Source organism: Theobroma cacao, chromosome 1 (assembly GCF_000208745.1).
Source record: "Theobroma cacao cultivar B97-61/B2 chromosome 1, Criollo_cocoa_genome_V2, whole genome shotgun sequence".
Lineage (NCBI taxonomy): Eukaryota > Viridiplantae > Streptophyta > Magnoliopsida > Malvales > Malvaceae > Theobroma > Theobroma cacao.
In genome coordinates, this window is record NC_030850.1 from 5,921,519 (window position 1) to 5,942,190 (window position 20,672).

The following is a 20,672-nucleotide window of genomic DNA, read 5'->3' on the forward strand; positions in this document are numbered from 1 at the left end:
GCGTGTGGGATTTGTTTGCTTCTCTTGCAGCAGTAAACCAAAACGTTTCTGTTTCCTTTTCGACCTGTTAGCCTGATGGGTTGAAAGTGGTTTTAGTCTCCTGTGTTGTGAGTATAACCTATCCCAAAAATAATCAAAAAGGCATCTTCTGGTGTGGGTAAGTAAATGCCAGAAACATCTGAGTCAACTGGTTGGAATGATAAATTCAATTGACCCTTCCTTATAGAAGAGAGGCTTTTGTGTGTTGTGAGCAGCTAGGAAGGAAAGAAAGTGAGGGGCTATATTTAGCTCACTCCTTTTTCCTTACTTGCCATAAGAATATAATGGGCTTTCATACATAAGACATTCACCTCTCTTGTATCTTGGTAATGTGAGATGTTTAAACTTTATGAAATTCAACAATATCTGATGCTGGACATATTGTTACCTTGATTGTGTGATACAAATTGAATTTACTGAACTTCTAAAGAAGTATTGGCTGTGAAAAAAAAATGGTGATAACTGATCTAATCTTAGTTAGATCTTCATTCTTGGATCACTTCATTTCCTCTATTCTATCAATCTTGCAAATGTATTTATTAGCTCTATTCACCTGTGGAATGAAAAGGGGTAGGCAGGCACTTAAGAGAAGTTACAAAACTCTCTTTTGTCTGTAAAGTGCACGTAAATGGTCTCTGACAGTTGTCTTATTTAGCAGCAATAGATTAACCTAACAAAAGTTTCAAAAGATTCACTTAGGATAAACTCCTTTTATTCTTCTTTTTCCTCATTCTTATTCAAGTCTGGTGTCACTTTAATCTACGAGGGTGTACTTCTTTAGATAGAATGGGAATCTTAATTGGCTCAGTGATACAGTCTCTCTTTTCTTGTCAAAGTGAAAAATTGGGGGAGGATTGCAGGTTTTGAAATAGTTTTTCAGGTCATCCCCATGATATACAACAGGCCAATTAATTGATCAGCTTTTCTACTCTAAAGCTCAAAAACATGCTACAGTTTAACCTCAAGTTAATAATAAATGAAACCAAGCTTGCACACACACTCTCAAGTATTAGACTCCATTGATTCAATTTGTTTACAACTTAATAATGATCAATTTTTGCAATATGAGATAACATCTAGTTCTTTATAATTGCACTTTGAGAGTTCCCACATAATTGATGTTGCATTCAAAATTAAAATTGCTATTTTAAATAGTTATATTACAAGAAATTAAGACTTAAACAGCTAATCAAGGGAGAGAGGTGGTGTAGATGTAGTCCTCATCAAGAACAGTTTCTTCAGCTGCCCCACCCTTTCCTTGTTTGCAATCAACATTATTCTCCTTGCCGCACTCAGCTCCTCCCTGTAACCATGATTTCAACGACCAAAGCACATAAGTAAGCTGAAAATGCATTCAAACCAAAGCTGAGAGCGATTCTAATTCTAACTCACCATTGGGACTGAGTTCCCAGCACCCAGCAGCACCTCTTTAGTAGTTTCCACTCTCCCATGCACGATAGAGATCATACAGAGGCAGAAAATCAGTGAAAGGAAGAACAAAGTTAGACCTGAAAACTTCATTGTACCTGATTGATAGAAACCCTGTCAAAGCAGCAAGGCTGAAGAAGATGTTTTTTTATGTATCATACACCAAAAACACAGCTCTAGTGTGATTAGATCTCAAACGAGCTTCTTAATTTGAACCGAAATTCTTAATTACAACACTAATCTAAATAACCTTAATTTATAAGATTATGAGTTTTAGATTATTTTGACCTGTCTCCTGATTCCTCAGCAGCAAGCTCGACCCACGAGAGCATGGGCTGGCTTCTTTTGGTGTCTTATCATTAAAATATAGAATTAAGATGACTGTAAGACTAGAGCAGGGGGTTACTTCAGTTTATTAATTTCGTCTTTCAAGATTCTCAACTTCTTACACAGTGAATCGTTTTCTCTACTACTGGTTCATTTAGCTTTTGTTACTGTAAATGTCGAACAAATATTCTTCACTGCGTAAACAAAGACATTGATACTATATAGATGATGATATACTTTTGAATTGTTGGTGGATGCCATTAGAGGCCAAGTCCTACAATTTCATGCCTAGGGTGCTTCCACTTTTAGCTTTAGGAGTTATGAATCAAACACTGTCATGTCTTTCAAGTCAAGCTTTGCTCTAACTTTATAAGCAACTTTCACTATGATTTTTGGCTGTAAACTAGCTTTTCATTCATTCTTTTTGATTGCTTGAGCCTCTAAAAATTATGAGTCCTGACGGACCCAAGATGATCTACAAGTCGACGACTAGGATTCATTTCTACGGTTTCTATCCAATTGATACTTCATTATAGGGCCCAATTTTCCCAACATGTAAACCACCAGTATGATTTTTACAACCAAATTACTTCTAAAACAATGATCAGCTAAATTATTTGAAAAATTCTTATACATTCATTATGATTTTTTTAAAAAAAAGTCGATTTTATCAACGAAAATCACGTATGATACAATAATGATTAAATGATAATATTAATTATCATAAATTATAAATTTTATATGATAATAAAGATCATCATTTATATATATATATATAAGAATTTATAATTTAAGGGAGCTTTAAGAGTTAATATTTATAAACAACATTATTAACCGGCCAAAAATGAACATTAATAACTCATCATTTTGGGCTTAAGCCTTAAAGGTCTGCCGTAGGATGATAATGGACCAATTCAGCGCAGCCATACAATTTGTTAATTTAACGAGGAAAATGGAAGAAATGTTATGAAAGTTAGGGTCATGAATTAACAAAGACTTTATAATATAAAAAAATTATTCCCGACGATCGAAAGTTTTACTCCACGTGATATTTTATAAGGTTAACTATGTCCATTAAATTATAAGTAAGAAATTAATAAATAAATATGAAATAATAATTTAAAATTGAGTGCATATCAATTATATATATAAATATGTTTGTGGAGTTTAAAATTTTGACAATCAAGTATATAAAATAATTTTCGAATAAGTAATAATAATCGTGGCACCTCCAAAATTTAAGAGATTAAGTCATGAAAAGAATCTCATTGTTTTGACTTAAATTTTAAAAATTTATGTTTCCATAATCAATATAAATTAAACCTGTTAATAATGCTGGTGAAATTGAGTTTGGAACAAAAATAAATAAATTAAAGTTCATAATTTTTTTTGGGGGGGGGGGGGGGGGAGATTGGGTTAATTTGAATTGGATTTCAAATTGTGTGAGTTAGTTCAACGAGTTCGAGCCATATATATATTCTAGTTTACTTTGCTAAAAAATGAGTTAATTTGTGCCTAAATTACTTTGAATTAAATTCTAATTTTTAACTTTCAAAATAAATCTGAGTTGGTATTTCAATTGATTAGATGTCTTATGTATAAATGGCTGCGAAACCACGTAAAATATAACCATGATTTGGACAAGTAACACATAATCAAATAATCCAATATGTTATGTAATTAAATAATGGGACAGACAAGGACAAGACAAAGAGAGGTTCCAAGCTCTAAGTCCAAATTGTCTTTGTTCCATGAAAGAGGGATTAAAAAAGGGCTCTTCTCTTTACCAAAACCTAAACATTAAACAAGAGCATCATCAATAAAAGGAGGGTTCACGGGCACCCACCATTTGACCTCATCGATTATCTTCTCTCTTTAGTTTGACTTAAGGAAAGGGATTGTGGATCACCCACCATACGGTCCACCAATGCAATGAATATTGTTATTATTGTGGGAATTTCTCTTGGTTCTTAAATATAAACAATGAGAAATTTATTATTTAATTGATATCTTTCATTTCACTAAATGATGTTATCTTTAGAATTTTTTTTGAACCCTAAAGATTGTCATATGCTTACTTATGCATAAATACAAATGCCAACAAACCCTATAGTCCTACTCTCTCTCTCTCTCTCTCTAGCCTTTTGATTTGTGAAAAATTATTCAAAGTTAAAATGCTTATAAAATTGAAAAACAACATAAAATCAAGATACTTTCTTTATCTTATTAACATTATAGGATAAGAGTTAAATTTCCTTCAAATTTTCTTTCCTTAGAATATTAACTTTTTACGTTGTGCCCTTACTTTGACAAAATATTTTAATTTAACTTCGGATAATCTGTTTTTTTTTTTTAAGAAAAGTACATGTAGAAAGTAATAATTAAACAAAAATTCATAAATAAAAAAGAAGAAAAAAAAAACATAGTAAGACTTGAACAAGATCTCTAATGGTGTCTAGGATCATCTTCATCACAGAGACAAGACCTCATGCACACAAGTCTACATAGATCAGTTAAGGTTGTCATCAAAAAATTATTCTACTCATTTTATGAAGCTCATATATTACAAACAAAATTGACTTAATACGTTCATAAAAAAGGCTCTTCAACCACCATGATCAGAAACTATTAAGATGTCCGCTCAACCCTATTTTTTGGTTCAAGAAAAAGATTTACCGTTTGACCAATTGGATATAGCGTGAAGTCATAGTAATAATCATTTAAGGTTTGTTCAAGCTAAATCCCAATTGGTTTTCTTTTTTGGGTTGCAAGGGAACATCATGTCGTATTGTTCAAGAAACTACAACTAACAAATTCTTTTTCTTCTAGATGTGTATATAAAGGAAAAAATGAATACCATTTCATCTCACAGGCAATGCATTGAAAACAGAAATCAGTTTGGCAATTTAACTATTACTATATAGGATAATATTGGTTGATGTTCTACTCAATCAAGCAGCAATTAAATTATTATTTCTCTACCAAAAATCCAGCTAAAAGGGATAGTGGATGCTTGGTTGGCCTTTCCTTGGGCCCACTCTTCCAACCTTTTGATCTTAGGTGGTAGTCCACACACAAAATCTTGAGCTCTTCGACCCTCACTACAAAGACCTGTCAACTTGTCAATTTTCCACCTTCCTATAAGAAAATCCAGTACCTCAGCATAGTCCTTAGCAGTGTAGCCACCAAGCTTTTGCGAAAGTGCTGATATGTGTTCAAGGAGGTAATCATCCTGGCCATCGTATACTAACTGGGCTGGCATTGTGATTTTTTTTCCTCATCATGTCTGCTAAAGCCAACATAGTCCCGTCGGGGTCGATTTGAAACAGCTTGTCCACGATCTTGGTGTAGGCAGCTTCATGGCGCTTCTCATCTGAAGCAATGGTGCCACATATCTTTGCCAATTTTATGTTCCCATGTGCCTTGACTAGCCTAGCTGTATTACCATGGGCGATGAATATTGTTTGCTCTTTCTTGAAACGAAGTATGTATGATAATATGAATCCATTGTACGGATTGTTCTCCCATTTAGTATCCTAATATAAGTGCAAATATCTATTATAAAAAAAGAAATTTTTTTGAACAAAGTTCTGGGTACAAATTTTGCCAATCTGTCCTAGATCAAAAGATTTTGTTGAAATATATATATATATATATATATCAACAGTAATATGCCATTTAATCAAACAAATCCGAGCTAAAGTTTCTTAATATTTTGCCTACATAAACTTAAAGTTCGGAATAAGGGCGTTAGAGAAAAATATTGGTTGGCTCTAACTTATAAGTTTAAATTTTCAGTTGAGTACTTATTTAAAGATGGTATTGAGCTAAAATAAAAGCTTTAATTTCAAACTTTTGAGCTACCCATTAGCATGTCAATGTTGAGCTTGGAATCAACTTCACTCATTAGACTTGCTTGTTTACATTAAGATGAAGCCGGATCAAGGTGAGAGATTAGCTTCGCTTTTGAATTGTAAAAGGGGTGCTCTTTTTAATTAGTATTTGGAATCCAGTAAGTTATTAACAGGTTTAGAGATAAATTAGCCTTTTTGCAAATGAAAGTCAGTTTTTGTCGACAAGACTTACAAAATTCTGTTTTGTCCCTGTTTAAGGATAATTAAAAAAGATATAGATTCTGGATGAAAAGAAAAGGAAGATGATAAAAATGAGGTATTCCGTTTGATAAGTTGGTAGGGCTTCTTCCGTGACCATATTCCCAACCAGCTGATCAAAACAGTCATCCGGTATCTCTTTCGATCTTTCTCTCAACTCCTTAACCTGTTCAAAGAATCCTTCTTCAGATTCAGATGTTGGAAGAAAATCTTGCGGTTCCCAACTTCTCTCAACATGATTAAGGAGCACTAGGATATTGTCCGTAGCCCAACTCTCCAATGATTTGAAAATCTCCAGCTTTTCTGGTGGCAGGGAATGAGTCCTTCGAAACCCAACTGCATCTTTAGCAGGGTGATATGCCTTCTTCTCCACCTTCCTAAAGAAGAAAATTGCAAGCCAAATTATCAGCAAGAAAAAAAGACTTTCGAAAAACATACAATTTTGCACCAAATGGACAAAAGATCTCCTGAAGGAAACTCACGCAGTGGCTAAGGAATGAGTCGAGCTGGCCATGCAGACTTTGGAATAAGATCTAACGCTGTGCATGGGGAAAGAACCTTGGGGCCCGATGGAAACGCCATTGGGTGCAGCAAAGCCATTTTTTCCCCCTTTGTGATATAATGTTTTTATTCTTCTCCTTACTTGGCTTTGCTTTTATATTAGCTTAAGGCACGTTCCATGTTATTTAAGCTTCAAGTAACCATGGACAGCAAAAATTATTTTTTCCCATTAAAAAAATGCAGCCAATAGAGTTTTTTTAGTAATAAATAATTTTGTAGGTATAGTGGGATTAATTAGGGTTGGCAGCTCATTAACTAAAACGAATAACGAAGAAGCAATGACAAATTTTGGAGTACTTAAAGGTTGGAATCTACTATTTCTAATTAGTAACATTAAGGTTATGTTTTTTCTTTTATTTACATTTTCAAAAAAGGTTATATTGTTTCCATCATAAATAGAGTTACGAAACGTGGACAAACGCTATCCACTCCTGAGCGTAACAAACAAACATGATCTCCAAATAGAACATGTGTAATAGGGTTTATGATTTAATTTAAAGTTTAAGGTTCAAGGTTGCATATAGAATTTATAATAAGGTCGAACAAAAAAACTCTTCAAACAATATGAACGTATTTTAACCATGTATTTTATTACTGTTTTCACAATTCAAATGCCTAATGGTTGACTCTTGTTTACATATACCATTCATTTTGAATTGCAAAGCCTATTCTATATATAGGCTCCAAAACCAAGATAGGAAATTTATGAACCAACTTATAAACTTAAACAGTGTGGTGAACTGTTGTAAGCTTTGAAGACCACAATTTGATGTTTAACCCACCGACCATGAATTTATAACTCTTTCTTTGCTTTATAAGAGTGCTTTCGGCACTTGGTAATCCTTGTTTCTAGAGTCATTAGAATAGGATAAAATTTAAATTGATCCCACTAAAAAAATAAATTTAAGGGTCAATGTTTTATATAGAAAAAATTTGGAGGTCAATATATATAATTAATCAAAATAGAGCTATCACTTATTTTTCTTTTTGTTCTTAGAAGTAGTAGACAAAAAATTAGTGAAGGTAAAGAAAGATATTATTTAGCTACTATATAAAACTAATCTTATGTTGACAATTGCAATTCACGAGTGTAAAAAGAACTTTTTCAATAATGAAAATAGTGAATAATTTATTACATAATGGAATGAGATGTAGTTTGATAAGTGATTTTTTGTTTCATATGTATATAGAAGAAAATAACATTGGATAATTTTGATAATTAATCAAGTAATTATACAACAATTTTCAAATATATATGAAAAGTCTATTGACCCCATTGAAAAAATTTTCAGACTACGTACGCCACTGAATGAATGCACTATAATTGCTGCTTAGGGGATACATCAAAGGCGGAGGGAGGGGAGGGCTAGTAGGGGCCCCGGTTCTCAAAAGTTTCAAAAGTTTATAATTTTTTATTATTATTTTTGTTTTAAATATTTATAATTTTATCTTTATTTTTTAACAAATTTTATAATTTCATCCCTCTAAATATTAAATTTTTTATTTTTACTCTCTCAAACCTAAAATCCTAGCTCGACTGGGATACATGGTATCATATTATAGGTGCTGATCTACAACGATATTCTTAACCAACACGTATGGCCTTCTTGGTTCTTGTATTATAGCTGCCATTAAAATCTCATAGGAAAAGGCCCCCAACTTCCATATTAACATAGTGCTGAGGCTATCGAGGATACTCTTTTAACTGATCTAGCATCCTAGGATCATTCGAGTTATAGACCTCCTTCACACCATACTCGGTAAGAGGGGAAGAGAAATAAGGGAAAATGATTTTTCCTTCACTCGATCCTTTCCTTTCTTTTGTTTGGTAGGAAAGAAATAAAAAAAAAACAAAAGAAAAATGGATAGATTAATTTATATCTCTCCATTCTCTGTAAATTCAATCTTCTTTTATTATTTTTTTATACCAAAGATAAGAAGGAAAAGCAATATTTCTTTTATTCCCGCTCTCTTTGTCTTTGCTCACCTTGATCACCTTCTCTCTATTTTCCTTTCTGCCGTCCACACACACAGTATAAGAGTTTAAAATACTCAACCTCCTTTATTTTGCATGCAGGATCCATGCACCACAATGACCATGCCACGTCATAATTGAGTTAGTTACTCAGTTTATTTTATCATATCACTAGCCATGATTTATTCCTCGATTTGAACCTAGTTAATTCCTGGGATATATCTTTCCACGACTTCAGTAGAGTACCCACGCAGGTGATTTGGTTACATGCACTTAGTAACCCTCCATCCTCCATGTATCCACGTAATGTTTTTTCATTATCAGATATGAATCACGTTTTATTTCAAAAGGTTAGGCAATCAAGCACTATGTAACATAAAAAAGAATCAATGACAAAGTTAAGATTTTACGTTTAGAGGACGAATAAGAAGTAGATCTGTCATGTGGTTTTGAGATAATAGAGTTTGAAAAAAAAATTTATTACAATAGGTTTTAATTTAGCCTTTAAATTTATTAAAATTAATTGTTGATTAATTATTATAAAATATTTCATCAAATAAAAAATTATTTTAAAGACAAAATTAAAAAATTAAAAAAAAACAAGAATATAATATAAAATTTTAAAATTTTTTTTAAAGAGACAGGACCCTTACTAGCTTCCCATTCCCTCCGCTAGTAACCCAAGAGAATAAATTTTGACTAGCCTTTAATAAAAAAAAAAATCCTCTTTCATTTCTCTTTTGCTAGTAGAAATTTAATAATATTTTTTATTTTTCTTTTCATAGATTTAGTTCTCATTTCATTAACTATTCCTTCCTTCTTGAGGTTGTACACAATTTTGTAGCAATTGCTATTCGCTTCTCGTACTTTTTCCTGTATCTTTTCTGTTAAAGAGTTTTCTTGACTCTAGATTCAATTATAATTGAATGTACTATGTTATATTTACACCCCCCACCCCCCAAAAAAAATTCTACCTTACATTTTATAATTGCTATATTTGCAACATAAATAGTTGTAAAAAGTGAATTTGAGTTTGGTTCGTTAAATATGAGAATGAATAGAAGCATTTTATTAAAAAATTAGTTTGATTATTGTATTTTCATATGTATATATATAGGTATAATGGTCAAATAAATTTTTAAATTATTCAAAAAAATTTAAATAAATCTTTATTATTTTATTACATTCAATCAAATTCTTATACTTTTATCTTAAATCAAATAAATTTTTATAATTAATAATTGATTAATTATCATTAGTCTAAATACTATTTATAATTTTATATCCACATGACACAGATATGACGTTAATTTATAATGTAAAAAATGTCACATTATCATATTATGATGTCAAATTAGTATATTATGTTATTATCAATTATGATATATCAACATGTCATGTCATTATCAATTATAATATGTTAACATACTATGTCAGTATCATATGATATAAAATAACAAATGAAAATATTAATTAAGTCAATCATTAATTATTTGATTCAAAATAAAAATATAAAAATTTATTTGATTCCAAATAAATATATAAAAAGTAATAAAAATATAAAAGTTTACATGAATTTTTTTAACATTATGTCATGTATATTATTATTTATGTTAATTTATATTTTTTATAATTTTAAAAAAATTATATTTTTTGTAATCAGAGATATATAGCCAACTATTTTGAAAATTTTTACCCAGTTATTCAGATTTCAGCCCGTGTAGTAGGGCAGTTGCCATCGACTTACCTTAAAAAAGGAGCATTAAATCTTTCTAATATTTAAAATTGTAGGATCAGGACATTGGTCATTTCCAAATATGTCCATGGAAAGAACAGGAAGAATTATACCAGTGAGCAAACCCAGTTAACGGCGTTAACGGACAAGAAAGATAATAAACCGGGTTTGGTTCCCACCCACAAAATGCCAAAAGTTGTCAAAAAGTACTCAAGTAATTATTTTTAATTACACCAATTACATCCAACTTTATTACATCTTATCTTGTTGAATTATATATTAATTAATCTTGTTTAGCAGGATAGCACTCACATTGCTAAATTATTATTATTATTATTATAAATAATAGTATTAACTAAAAGAAGCCAACCCTATGTTTTTTAAAGATTATACTACCGTGCATGGATTTTTTTTAGAGAAAAAGTTTCTTTTTCCAAGGTTTTTTTGTACAACTTTTTCCAAAGTTGACAATACGTTAATTTAATTTTTTTTGGATTATTCTTTATAAAATTTCACAAAAATTTATAAGGTTGCTGCATATTTATTAAATTAAAATTAAAAAAATAATTTATTAATTTTAATCTAATGTACACATGACAACCTTATAAACTCTTTTATGAAATTTAAAATTTTCTCAATTCATGTATAGGATGATTTTTATATCAATGATAATTTTTTATTTAACTTTAATTATAAAATATATTTCAAAATATAAAATTATTTTTAATTTTTAACTAATAAATTTAAATTAAATGAGTCTAAATAAGAGAGTCGAGCTAGATTTTAGATAAAGTATCAACTAGCCTAACTTGGCCCTACATTAACTAAAGTGAGGAAGACATATACAATTGGGCAATTTCTACCAAAGTAAAAAGTAAATAATTTAGATCATATTTCTACTTAACTATTTTTGAGAGTTTCTAATCAAAATTTTTTAAAAGAAAAAAAAATCCATTTGAGAGAGAGTACTTAATTATGTAAAGATCTCCTTCAACTTTTTTTTTCCTTTGTTTATCAAATTACAATTTTTAGGAAGGGGGCATGCAGTTAATACAAGATTAAATACTTGAGTGCTTTTTCTAAATGTTTTTAATATAATTATCATTAAGAATTCATTTTTATATTTCTTAGAGTAAATAAAATAGTGAAAAGGATAAGTTTGGTATTTCGTAAACTTTACTAAATATATAAAGTCATAAACAGGTAAAAGGAAATTAAAAAGGGGACAAGAACTAAACATCAATAATTTTAAGTATTAATGTTTAATTATTTATGGAATTAGATAACAAATATTATCCTATAAAAACGGAAAGGAAAGAAAGAAAGAAACATTACAAGATAAAAACTGGTGGTAAAAAAAGGAAGGTAGTGAAACAGTAAAAAAAAAAAAAAAAGGAAACGTAGAATTAACAGTGTTAGGGAAAGAATGCGATGAAAAAGGCATGTGAGTGGGGAGGAAACAGCGGCAGCAGCAGCAGTAGGGGTAGTAAGTAAAGAAAAGCGGGGGCAAGTAAGATATGTCTGCAAAAACTCCCAAAATGGGGAAAAAATGGAAAGAAAAGGACACAAGTCTCTCTCTCTTTTTTAGCTAAGGTTAACTCCCTTTGCCCCTTGTACCTTTACAGACTGTAGTTACTCGTTCCCACCAACCATCTTTCTCCACCTCTCTCTCTCTCTCCCTACCGCCATTTTTAACGAAGTTCGCTTCCCCCATTTTTAAATTAAAAGAAAATAAAAACTCTTTCAAGTTTCTCTCCCGAACAAACCCTAGTTCACTTTCTTTCTCAAGCAGAAGCTGCTTCAGTTTCTGGAGTTATTTTTTGGGTTGGGATTTTCTAATCAATGAATTAAATGAATCTCTCTTTTTCTTTCGCTTTCTCCTTTTATTTTCTTTTATTAATCTTATTTTTCGGATTTGCTTCTGCATCTGGGTTCGACCCGTCGGAGCTCCGATCCTTACTCGAGTTCAAGAAAGGCATCAAGACAGACCCTTTCGATAAGGTACTCTCGGTATGGGATCCGGATACTCAACCCGACCCGACTTCGTGGACCGGCGTCTCCCGCGACCCCAACTCTGGCTCCATCGTTTCCCTCAACTTAGATCGTCTCGGACTCGTCGGCGACCTCAAGTTCCACACTCTCACTCCTCTCCGGAACCTCCAAAACCTCTCGTTGTCAGGCAACGCCTTCACGGGTCGGGTCGCACCCGCATTGGGCTTGATAACCTCGTTGCAGCATTTGGATCTGTCCGATAACCAGTTCGTCGGCACGATCCCGGGTCGGATCACGGATCTCTACGGGCTAAATTACTTGAATTTATCGGGTAACAAGTTCGCCGGGGGCTTGCCGGGCGGGTTTCGAAATTTACAGCAATTAAGAGTGTTAGATTTGCACAACAATGCGCTTCGTGGGGATATAGGCGAGTTACTGGGTGAGTTAAGGAACGTTGAACACGTTGATTTGAGTTATAACGAGTTTTACGGGGGTTTGTCTGTGGCTGTTGAGAATGTGTCCAGTTTGGCTAATACACTGCGTTTTATGAACTTGAGTCATAACCAGCTGAATGGTGGGTTTTTAAAAGAGGAAGCAATTGGGTTGTTTAAGAATTTGCAGGTTTTGGATTTGGGTGATAATTGGATTACTGGGCAGTTGCCAAGTTTCGGGTCTTTGCCGGGTTTACATGTTTTGAGATTGGGGAAAAATCAGCTTTTCGGGCCGGTGCCAGAGGAATTGTTGGTGGGTTTTGTTCCGTTGGAGGAGTTGGATCTCAATCACAATGGATTTACGGGTACTGATTTTTTGTTGACTTTTTCTCCATTTATTCTATTGTTTTGATGATGAAGTTGGAATGTTTAGTCAACAGACTACTAATTTTCAGGCAAAAATATGCATCTATTTTTTGTATTTGAATTATTGATAGATGTTAGATAATAGAGACCAATGCCAACAGTTCATTTTATTCTGATTTTCCCATATAAGCAGTGTTAGTTAAACATGCACCTATTTACATACAGTTTTCTAAAATTGGCGTTTTATAAGTTTATGAATGTGAAGTGATTTGTGAGGTGTTACTCATTGTATTCCATGATTTTGATGATTGAGTTTATGGTGAAATCATCTGCCTGATCAAATTGTAGAACTTTTTGGGGTGATAAGGTGCAATGAGATAAAAGAATTTGACAAGTGAATGTGCTTTGAAAAGAAAAAGAAAAAAGAAACAACACCAGGGAAACAGTACATTTGGCAAAGGATATTAAAAAGGACCTTGCTCCTACTGGTCTAACTAGTTGATGTTCCTAAAAAAAGCAATGATATAATGTAATTGATATAGTTAACACCATATAGAAGAAAAAAATTTCTTGTTTGTTTTTGCTTTATATATACTGTTTGAGGATTGATGAAAGAGTGCGATGCACTCCTCCTGCATCATAGGAGTGCTTCAAACAAAATAAGATACTTGCTTAAGGGGATTCTAGGCAGTTAGGCTGTTTAACAACTAGTCATCTACTAAATCTGAGCTAATCTTCTTGCTTTTGCTTAAAGTAGTGGTTACCAAACTAGGAAGATCTTACATTCATGGATATCCACCAAATGCAAATCAACGAATCCCATCAATGAGTTGTTTAACTGTAGCAAAAATCAGCGCTTTAGTGTTATGTTGATGATACATAATTCTGCTATGAGAAAATTGAATCATGAACTCCTTTTTATTCTTTTATTAACCTAATGTTGCACTGAAATTCACCTCTGTGCCCATTTGACTGTTTGCATATCTGAAGCCATCTGATATTTTACATCTTACCAAATCTGTGCAGGTTCAATTCGTGTAATTAACTCTACAACTTTGAAGGTTCTGAATCTTTCTTCTAATCAGTTGTCTGGTGATTTGCCCTCTTCTCTAAGAAGCTGTGAAACAGTCGATTTGAGTAGCAACATGATCTCTGGTGACATATCTGTTATGCAGAATTGGGAAGCCTCTTTGATAGTTCTTGATTTGAGTTCAAACAAGTTGTCAGGAAGCCTTCCAAACTTGTCTCGCTTTGAGGATTTAAACACATTTAACCTTAGGAACAATTCCCTTGTCGGTACCTTGCCTTCTCTATTAGATACCTGTCCAAGATTGTCTGTTGTTGAACTCAGTTTGAATCAACTCAGTGGGCCTATACCTGGTGGTTTGTTTACTTCTACAACATTGAAAAACCTGAATCTTTCAGGAAATCATTTCACCGGGCCAATTCCTCTTCAAAGCTCACGTGTTAATGAATTACTTGTTATGTCTTCTTATCCACAAATGGAGTCTCTTGATCTCTCCAATAATTCTTTGACAGGTGGTTTGCCTTCAGAGATTGGCAACATAGCTAGACTCAAGCTGCTGAGTCTTGCAGACAACGAATTATCGGGCCAGCTGCCCAGTGAATTAAGCAAACTTAGTAATTTGGAATACCTTGATTTATCTGGAAACAACTTCAAGGGGAAAATCCCTGATAAGCTTTCACCCGGCCTCAATGAATTTAATGTGTCTGGTAATGATCTGTCAGGACCTGTTCCTGAAAATTTGAGAGGCTTCCCTAAGTCTTCATTTTCTCCTGGAAACTCATTGCTAATTTTTCCTAATGGTATGCCATCAACAGACTCAGCTCAAAATCAGGTCAATGATCATGCGAGACATCATGGTTCAAAGGGTAATATTAGAGTAGCGATCATTGTTGCCTCAGTTGTAGCTGCTGTAATGATTGTGTTTGTATTATTGGCATATCACCGAGCACAACTTAAAGAATTTCATGGAAGAAGTGGATTTACTGAGACAACAACTGCAGGTGATGCAAAGTTAGGCCGGCTTTCACGACATTCCCTTTTCAAGTTCCACCAAAATGCTCAGACGCCACAAACTTCATTGAGTTTTTCAAATGATCACTTGCTTACTTCAAATTCTAGGTCATTGTCTGGACAGCAAGAATTTGTTGCTGAAATTGTTGAGCACAGTGCACCAGAGAGAGTCACAACCTTTTCAGCGTCTGTAAACCCTAATCTACTAGATAATCAGTCAGTAACATCTGGGAGAAAATCCTCCCCTGGCTCTCCATTACCATCATCACCCCGTTTTATAGAAGCATGTGAACAGCCGGTGATATTGGATGTGTACTCACCTGATCGTTTGGCTGGAGAATTGTTCTTTCTCGATACTTCATTAGCATTCACTATTGAGGAGTTATCTCGTGCTCCAGCGGAAGTTCTGGGTAGAGGCAGCCATGGAACTCTATATAAAGCTACTCTGCATAATGGACATATGTTGACTGTGAAGTGGTTGCGTGTAGGACTGGTTAAACATAAGAAAGAATTTGCTAAGGAAGTTAAAAAGATAGGGTCTGTAAGGCATCCTAACTTTGTTCCAGTCCGAGCATACTATTGGGGGCCAAGGGAACAAGAGAGGCTTCTTCTGGCAGATTATATACAGTGTGATAGCTTGGCTCTGCATCTGTATGGTAAGAGCTTTTAATATTTCTTTTCTTTTCTTTTGTTCTTTGTGATTATTTAACTAAATCTTAATGTTTGTGTGTCATTTATTTTCATTAAGTCTTTGAAGTTATCTTATCACACTGATTATGATGTTTATGGTCTTGTTTTTTTTTTTTTTGTGGAATTGGGAGAAGGGGGATTCGAATCTTACTCTTTTAACAGGGAGATCATGCACCAACCAATGAGCCAAAGGCTCGGGTGTGGTTATGGTCTTGTTTGCCTTCTTTTTCTCCTTTTGTGTTAGCTTTGCACATTATTTGTTGCATGTTAATATTGCTTGGTTAGCTGTTGGTACTTTACTCTTTCTTAGCTGCTACAGGTTTGGTGACACTGAAATCAAGATGGTGCATATTCAGTTTATTGCACTTGACATGTCTGTTATGAGTTCTTTTGATGTCAGTTTGAAGTATTTCTAACTTTACGTTCCTGGGATATTTGTTGAGTGCTGTCTTACCTCAATTTTTACAGGGGTATTATTTGCTCACTCATTCAATATGGTCTTCTGTGTATTTGTGCAACTGTGCATGGTACGGGAATAGAAAGTCAAGTCCTCATCTCACTTTGTTTAGATCTGTAGCAGGACCTAGAAACAGATTTTGATAAAGTGTGCTGCCCTACCTATGTAGCAGGCTTATCATCAAATGATTATGAAGTTAAACAGGATAGTTTTTTGTGATTGTTGTGAAGTAGGTCTAGGAGAAGCAAGTGATGCATTGATACTTAACTGGATTTTGACCTCCTTGGAGGTCAAATTATATTGGATCAGTGTCAAATGAACCATACTGGTAGCAATAATTTTTCAGTTCATTAATATAAGGTGGTCAATTAAACATAAAATTAGGTGTTCTTGCTCATTCTATGATCACCTTAGGTTGCCACTATTCTTAATACTACTGATGCTAGACTTTACCATCCTAATTATGAATTAGGTTGTATTGCATTAAATCTAATTTTATGGTTTTGTACTATATCTTTGCATCAATGTTGGTGACAGATTTAGAACAAAATCGGATGCCTCACTTTTAAGGAGAACAGAAACTGTTATTTCAGATGACAACCCATTTGGATCCTCTCCTGATGAACTTGTCATCAATCAGCATAGGATAAATTTAGTACAAATTCTTGGAAGTCAAAGAACATGGCAGTAGGCAAGAAATGATTGCATTAATTTAAGAGGAATACAAACCTAGATGCTTTGAATGTAGTTTAGAGTTTGGCTCTAATGTGTTAATCCGGTGGCTCAGCTTCTTTTAAATTCCTTTTTTCCCCCTCCCCCATGACTATTCCTTTTGCATTTTCTTCCTAGCAAAAGATGGATCATTGACCTGTTCTTGGCACTGTGGCATTACTTCTGCATTGCTTGTTGTAAATGAAGAATGGCAACTGAGGGATCTGCCTCTTTGATCAATCAGGATTAAAGATTAACAGGTTAAATGTGGAGAAAATATTCAAACATGTTTGGTCTTAAAAACACTAGGTTTTAAAGTTCTTAAATGTTTCATGGCTGAATCAAATTGAAGATTAGAAACAATATACTAGGGATCTTTTTTCCCAAACCCAATGAAAGAGAAGATGGTAATTATTAGGGTATAATACTTTCATTGAGATTATGCCTTCATGTTTTTATTTGCTTAATCTAGATATGTATATGTATGTTAATGCAGAGACTACTCCTCGGAGGTACTCCCCATTATCATTTGGCCAAAGACTGAAAGTCGCTGTGGAAGTTGCTCAGTGTCTGCTATACCTCCATGATAGAGGGCTGCCACATGGAAACCTAAAGCCGACAAATATACTCCTTGCTGACCCTGATTACCATGCTTGCCTCACCGATTATTGTCTTCATCGGCTGATGACACCAACTGGCATTGCAGAGCAAATTCTGAATCTGGGAGCTCTTGGGTACTGTGCTCCAGAACTTGCTGCTGCATCTAAGCCAGTCCCATCATTTAAGGCTGATGTGTATGCTCTTGGAGTGATCCTGATGGAATTGCTTACAAGAAGAAGCGCTGGGGACATAATATCAGGTCAATCAGGAGCAGTGGATCTGACAGATTGGGTTCGATTATGCGATCAAGAAGGACGGGGAATGGACTGTATTGACAGAGACATTGCTAGTGGGGAGGAACACTTGAAAGCGATGGATGATTTGCTTGCCATATCACTCAGGTGTATTCTTCCTGTGAATGAGAGGCCTAACATCAGACAAGTATATGAGGATCTCTGTTCAATATCCCTTTGAAATTTTGTACATTCGTCCTGGAATTCATTTTTGTCATTCCTCGACCACATTGTTGATTTTTGTCCTTTTTTTTTTTTAATTTTGTTTCATATTAATTCTTTCCCCTCGTCAATTGGTTTTCAGCCTTGTGATTTTGGGCAAGTTATCACATTTCATTTTCTTGAAAATTTTCCTGTAAAGTGACTACTGATCCATTGATTATTTGACAGTGCTTTTCGGTTTGATCCTCAATTGAGAAAAGAAGGTTGCGATTTTTTCTTCCCAATCTCTGTTTAGGATTTCAATCTGTCTCACTTTTTCGACCATTAATTACACAATCAAATCTCAAACATAGATACTTTTAGGTAAGTTCTTAAACTTATCACGAGCTACAAATGATATTAAATGGACAAACTAGCGGCGCACCGCTTCATATCAACTGCTGCTACTTCCACTCTCAAGTTGACCGCCATTTTCCAGAGCTCAGGTTACGAAAACTACCCACTTACACTCCTCCAGGTAAAAGCAGGGCAGCTTATTTGTAGGACATTGCTCATTAAAGCTTTGTTTTGTCCATGTTTATGGTAGCATCTCTGTTTTTTGTTGTTTTGCTTCTAACAACAGCCCGGGCCCGTTATACTGTTGAAACCATTAGTCAATAGTTAAAAAAATTAGATCTAATACTACATAAATATTTTAAAATATAAATACTCATTGTTTTTCGAATTTAAGCATATTCTTTTTCCAAAAAAATGTGCTCAACCTTCTTCCAAAAACCTTAATCAGAAAAAAAAATCTAAAAAATTTTGAAGGCTTGAAAATTTAGAGTTGTATTCGCCTTTAAAATCAAAAACTTCTTTTTTGAAGTACAATCTATTGTCATTAAACTCAACAGTTTGGAAAATTTTTTTCGTTGAAAATGATGTATTAAAAGTAAATTTTTTATTCAATAATCGATATTTCAAATTTGATGTTGTTTGATCAAAAGATTAATTTCTTACTTGTAATTACTTATTTTCTTAAAAAAAATTTACCTAAAATTTGTTGACGTATAAAGATTTTGACTTGATTATTATATGTCAAAAGTTTAAAGGTTCGATGGTGTACCATGCAGTGGGTTTCGTTTTCCATTTGTGAGGCTTTAGCTCTGCAGTGTTTTCGTTTTTGATTTCCTGATTCAATTTTGCTGTGTTTTAGATTGGGTCGGGACTAGGTTTTGCTTCTGATGTTGTGCTTGCAGTATCGCTGTTGGGAAAGGGCTCTTGTGGTTGCCATGAGATTTGATGGGAAAACATCTTAATCTTCTTGCAACATGGGGAGAGATCTTGAATTTCCATTCGTTGATCGGATTTAGATTTTTTGAGTTTTTGTTTCTATCATGGTTGGTAGCTCTTTATATTTTTTCATTATGAAATCAAATTTGTTTTTTTTAAAAAAAAAATTATTAAGTTTTTTTTATTAAATATTAAATTTTATTAAGTATCAAAATAAGATAAATTATCTCATCCATAAATATCATTCTAAAATTCTATTAAATTTTAAGTTTTTTTCTTCTTTGTTAAATATTAAAATGAGTTTTATTAAGTTTTGAAAGGAAATATAAATAGTTTTTTTAAGTGGGCATTTGTATTTTAAAAGTATTTATGTATTTTTTTTTAACTGTTGACTAACAATGTTAATAATTAATAAATCAAAGATATCGTTTTGAAACAAAAAGGACCAAAGTGTGTTTTGAGAGAATTTTTTTATCTTATCTGTACTTTTAAAGAGGCCAAATAGAAAGAGACATTTAACAATCGAAGAGAACTTTATATATAATTCAATGATAAGTTATTGGGTTAGACTGTTAAGATATAATATGTTATGATAAGCTTATATTGAGTGCTTGTTTGGCTTGACTTTTTTCTAACTTATTTACCTCTTAAAAGCAAAAGTTAGGCCAAACATAAATTTTGAGAAGCTCTTAAAAATCAGTAGTTTTTTTTTAAAAAAATAAAATTTTTAAAAAAAGAGTTTCAGGAAAAACTCCTATGAAGAGTTTTTTCTTCTCTTCTTTTACAAATGCAAGAAAATTTTTATTTCTATTCCAAAACTATCATCATCTGTTAAAAATAATTACAATATTACCCTCTCAAAAAAAGAAATACCCTCTACAATAATTTTAATCAAAATTATAACTTATAAAAAAAAATTTACCAAACAACTTTAATTTAATTTTAAAAGTTATTATTTTTCATAAAAACTTCATAATAACTTTTAAACTAGAAAAAAACTAAGCCAAACAGGTTTATATTAAGACTTAATGAGTTTTAAGTTAATAGATTCACTTTTAATTTTTTTTATATTTGATAGACTTAATATATTGAGTTAAAATTTATATGATAACCAGTAATATGCTCACCATAATGACTCCAATTTCATTACATAGTTGTAGAAATAAAAAACAATTTTAAAAATATTAAAAAATATATAATAAATAAATAATTTTAAAATTTTTACACTACCCTCCTCCCCTCCATACAGCTTAGGCTTTTACCACTTTATTAAGAGAAAAGCATTGTTAAATACAACGTTTTCAAATATTCAAAAAAAAAAAAGAGTATTATGCCAGCTAGGTGTCATCTTATGTAGTCACGCCAACATGTAATCATTCCTAAAGTATTCAATTTGAAGTTTTTCTTGTAACTTAAGCGTATACAGCTAGATCGTATAGTTTTTATTTTATTTACTTTAAATAAGAGAGTAAAATATGTATTT

At 32.7% G+C, this 20,672-nt stretch overlaps 1 protein-coding gene and 1 pseudogene across 1 annotated transcript; one reads left to right on the forward strand and one right to left on the reverse strand.

The window, feature by feature from the left end:
* LOC18611660 lies at nucleotides 4,666–6,514 on the reverse strand (annotated as a pseudogene).
* Nucleotides 11,734–18,201, forward strand: LOC18611661 (probable inactive receptor kinase At5g10020). Its single transcript, XM_018129995.1, has 3 exons — nucleotides 11,734–12,965; nucleotides 13,993–15,660; nucleotides 17,359–18,201. The coding sequence occupies exons 1-3, from the start codon at nucleotides 12,029–12,031 to the stop codon at nucleotides 17,934–17,936; spliced, it is 3,183 nt and encodes a 1,060-aa protein (XP_017985484.1). The 5' UTR covers nucleotides 11,734–12,028; the 3' UTR covers nucleotides 17,937–18,201.